A 4,554-nucleotide genomic window follows, 5' to 3' on the forward strand; every position below is an offset into this window, starting at 1 on the left:
AATGTGTGTGTGTGTGTGTGTGTGTATGAATGCATAAGAAATACGAGTGGTGAGCTTGGGAGTGAAAATACGCTGTAAGAACCAAGATAATTTGAGTTATATTGGGAAGAAAAGGTCAAGGTGATTCAGGACAGAGAGAGAGAGAGAGAGAGAGAGAGAGAGAGAGAGAGAGAGAGAGAGAGAGAGAGAGAGAGAGAAACTGTCGCACAATACACTCCTTTGTCTCGTTTGATGCCACTCCAAACACTCCCTTTTCCTGATGGCTCGTGGTGGCGCGTCCTGCAAACACTGAGCCTTCCTACCCTGCCTTCCTTTCCCTCCCCTTCCCTCCTTTCCCTCCCTCTTACTCACCTCTTATCTTCCCTTCCCTCCTTGACCACTTCTCTTCTTCCCTTCTTTCCTTTATCCCTTTCGTCTCTTCTTACCTTCTTTCCTCTCCTCCTTTACTCCTTTCGTTCCTTCTTTCCTTCTTTCTTTCCTTTTGTTCTTTCCTCTTACGTACTCTCCTAACTTTCCTTTCCTCCTTTTCATTTATTTCCTTCCTATTTATCTGTTTTTTTCCTCACTTTTCTCCCTCTCGTCTCTTTCCTTCTTCTTGTCTGATTTCTTACCTTCATTTCCTCTTTTATCCATTCCTTTCCTTCTTTCCATTTTTTCCCTTTCAGTTTCATCCTTTTTTTCCTTTTCCTCCTTCCTTTCCTCTCTTCCTTCCCTTTTCTCTGCTTCCTATTACGTATATTTTTTTCTTTCTTTACCTTTCAGTCTACCTCATCATTGCTTCTTCTTCTTCTTCTTCTTCTTCTTCTTCTTCTTCTTCTTCTTCTTCTTCTTCTTCTTCTTCTTCTTCTTCTTCTTCTTCTTCTTCTTCTTCTTCTTCTTCTTCTTCTTCTTCTTCTTCTTCTTCTTCTTCTTCTTCTTCTTCTTCTTCTTCTTCTTCTTCTTCTTCTTCTTCTTCTTCTTCTTCTTCTTCTTCTTCTTCTTCTTCTTCTTCTTCTTCTTCTTCTTCTTCTTCTTCTTCTTCTTCTTCTTCTTCTTCTTCTTCTTCTTCTTCTTCTTCTTCTTCTTCTTCTTCTTCTTCTTCTTCTTCTTCTTCTTCTTCTTCTTCTTCTTCTTCTTCTTCTTCTTCTTCTTCTTCTTCTTCTTCTTCTTCTTCTTCTTCTTCTTCTTCTTCTTCTTCTTCTTCTTCTTCTTCTTCTTCTTCTTCTTCTTCTTCTTCTTCTTCTTCTTCTTCTTCTTCTTCTTCTTCTTCTTCTTCTTCTTCTTCTTCTTCTTCTTCTTCTTCTTCTTCTTCTTCTTCTTCTTCTTCTTCTTCTTCTTCTTCTTCTTCTTCTTCTTCTTCTTCTTCTTCTTCTTCTTAATCACCACTACTGCTACTACCTCTACTAATTGACATCTCTTCTGTGTGTGTGTGTGTGTGTTAATCCAGATGAGGAAGAAGAGGAGCAACAACTTTAAAAACCAATCCGCCAGAGGTGCGTCTTTTACGAGGCTCTCTCCCGCTCCCCCTCCGTCTCCCCCCTTCTCTCTCTCTCTCTCTCTCTCTCTCTCTCTCTCTCTCTCTCTCTCTCTCTCTCTCTCTCTCTCTCTCTCTCTCTCTCTCTCTCTCTCTCTCTCTCTCTCTCTCTCTCTCTCTCTCTCTCTCTCTTGTGTCATCCTTGGATGAGAGGTGGAAGGGAGAATAGCAGGGAGGGAAGGAGGGGGAAAATGATTGATTGGCCTGAAGGGAAATAGGAAACGCCACTGAGGTAGGAAAATAGGGTGGTGGTGGTGGTGGTGGTGGTGTAATGGAAGTGGTTCTTTTTATCTATATGTTTTCTCTCTCTCTCTCTCTCTCTCTCTCTCTCTCTCTCTCTCTCTCTCTCTCTCTCTCTCTCTCTCTCTCTCTCTCTCTCTCTCTCTCTCTCTCTCTCTCTCTCTCTCTCTCTCTCTCTCTCTCTCGAATTATACACACCCACACACACACACACACACACACACAGAGAGAGAGAGAGAGAGAGAGAGAGAGAGAGAGAGAGAGAGAGAGAGAGAGAGAGAGAGAGAGAGAGAGAGAGAGAGAGGCCAAAACATTACTCACCAGAATGCCACTTTCTTCACCCTAACTATTATATTTCTACATTATTTCCTCCTCCTCCTCCTCCTCCTCCTGCTCCTCCTCCTTGTCGCCTCACAGGACAAGGAGGAGGAGGAGTTAGTTCTTACACTCCTTCCTCACTTCCATTTTATTCACCATCGTTTTCTCTCCCTCTTCCTTCTTATTCTACGTTTATTCTATTATTCTTTCTTTCCTCCTCCTCCTCCTCCTCCTCCTCCTCCTCCTCCTCCTCCTCCTCCTGTGGTGGTGGTGAATTGTTTTTAAGGAGGATATATAATGTAAGGTGACAGATGACAGGTCATTTCCTACGTCTTAGAGAGAGAGAGAGAGAGAGAGAGAGAGAGAGAGAGAGAGAGAGAGAGAGAGAGAGAGAGAGAGAGAGAGAGAGAGAGAGAGAGAGAGAGAGAGAGAGTTATTATCCTGTAAAACTAGGAATGTGGGAGAGAAGAGGTTAGGTTTGGTGAGGGGAATATAGCTTGACAGGAGAGAGAGAGAGAGAGAGAGAGAGAGAGAGAGAGAGAGAGAGAGAGAGAGAGAGAGAGAGAGAGAGAGAGAGAGAGAGAGAGAGAGAGTGAGTTCTGTATAGCTAGTGAAAGGAGGGAGAAGGGAAGGGAGAGGACGGGAAACTGAATGAAGGGAAGAGTGAGAGTGAGGGGAGTTTGTTACGGGAGGGAAGGGAAGAAGTAACAACAACAACAACAACAAAAACAACAACAACTACAACAACACCAACAACAAAAACAACTATATGGAAAAGGTTGGGGTGGCAATGCAGGTGGGAATAAAACAGAGAAGAAGGAATGAGAGAGAGAGAGAGAGAGAGAGAGAGAGAGAGAGAGAGAGAGAGAGAGAGAGAGAGAGAGAGAGAGGCATGGGAAGTGTCTGTTTCTCTGTGTGTGTGTGGTGACAGGTGAGAGAGGGGCAGGTGTGTCATGACAGGTGTGGGGAGAGTGAAAGAAAGGCAAGAGAGAGAGATAAGGGAGAAGTGGATGCGTGGAGGGAGAGAAAAAGAGAGAGAGAGAGAGTGTGTGTGGAGACGGGAAATAGGTGAATCTGGTGGATGGTGAGAGGGAAATAGTGGAGGAATATAGAGTGGAGAGGGGAGAAAAGGGAGGATTTATATGGGTTTGGGAGGTATGGGGAGAGAGAAATTGATTGTGAGGAGGAAGAAAAAGAGAGATGGAAAATGGAAATAAATAGGTATGAAAATATGGAAAAAAGGAAGATTAGAGATACAAAATTATTTCACTCCCCATTTCCGGCCACCTTCATCAGGAGTGATGGTTGGGCGAGTCGTTTCTTGTACCATCTTGTCTCTCCTACTCGTAGTTTGTGTAGTAAGGTTATCAAGTTCTGTTGCTTTCTTCTTCTTTGTATTCCTTTGCATTTTGTGTGATGTGGTGTGGGGAGAGGAAACAGGAGAGGGGAGAGAACCTATATGAGAGGATTTGCAGGTGTGGGGACAAGAAGAAAAGGAAGAAGGAAGAGAGGAAATATGGGAGGAAATATAAATGTGAAAAGAGTAAAAGAGAGGAGAGGAAAATAAGGGGAGAGAAATATGGAAGAACGTGTAGATGTGAAGAGGGAGGAGAGGAAAACACGTGGGATTTAGGTACGGGAGATGGAAAGAAATGGGAGAGAAGGGGAACATAGATAAGAAAAAATCAACGAGTTTCATAGAAGAGAGAAAAAAAAATAGGATTTGATAGCAAGGATTCTGGCACTAAGGAGATGGACTTGGAAGGTAATGGGAATATGAAGAAGGGCAAGATACAGTTGTAGTGAGGACAGGAGGATGGAAATGGTGTGACTTGTGAGGTGATGGGAAGGAAAATTGTTGGATATTGGCTAATACTCCCTTAAAGATCACACATTTGTTCCGTGTGTGTGTGTGTGTGTGTGTGTGTGTGTGTGTACCCGTTACGCGTATCATACGATCTTAATAATACAAAGAATGATATACAGTTTGAATGTGTATAGGGGGACCAACACTACCATTCCATTCCCTTCATTTCCATCCTTCCCCTTTCTTTCTTCCCTTTATCCTTCGCGACACTTTTCCTCCTTACCCTCCCCTCCCACCCTTCCCCTTCACGCTACCTCTCCGTCCCTCCCTCCCGTCTCTTATTAAACCATATTTCTTTATAAACACTCCCGCGCCGCCTCCCGGAGACACTTCCCTTCCCCTGAACCTCGCCTGCGATTTTTCAGAGGTGTTGAGTAAAGGTTTTCTGCGGCTCAGTCTTCCACGCATGGCCGCTCTTGTCCTCCTCCTCTTCCTCTTCTTCCTTTTGGTTTTCTTCGTCTCCTTTCTTCCTCTTGGTCGTCATTTTCTTGGTTGTCTCCCCCTTTCTCTCTTTCTTCGTGTCTTAGTCTTGCATGTTTTCACCTTCGTCCTCTTCCTCTTCCATATTTATTTTCCTTTTTCTTTATTTCTGTTCTTTCAATTCATTTTGGCTTTC

At 43.6% G+C, this 4,554-nt stretch overlaps 1 protein-coding gene across 1 annotated transcript; it reads right to left on the reverse strand.

Annotated features, from left to right (window-relative positions):
- Positions 1-763: 763 nt before the first annotated feature.
- On the reverse strand, positions 764-3,401 carry LOC135115424 (cilia- and flagella-associated protein 251-like). Its single transcript, XM_064032213.1, has 2 exons — positions 3,359-3,401; positions 764-1,353 (listed from the first exon to the last, which is right to left on the reverse strand). Exons 1-2 carry the CDS (start codon positions 3,399-3,401, stop codon positions 764-766), a joined length of 633 nt encoding a protein of 210 aa, XP_063888283.1.
- Between the last annotated feature and the right edge of the window lie 1,153 nt (positions 3,402-4,554).

This window comes from Scylla paramamosain, chromosome 2 (genome assembly GCF_035594125.1).
Source record: "Scylla paramamosain isolate STU-SP2022 chromosome 2, ASM3559412v1, whole genome shotgun sequence".
NCBI lineage: Eukaryota > Metazoa > Arthropoda > Malacostraca > Decapoda > Portunidae > Scylla > Scylla paramamosain.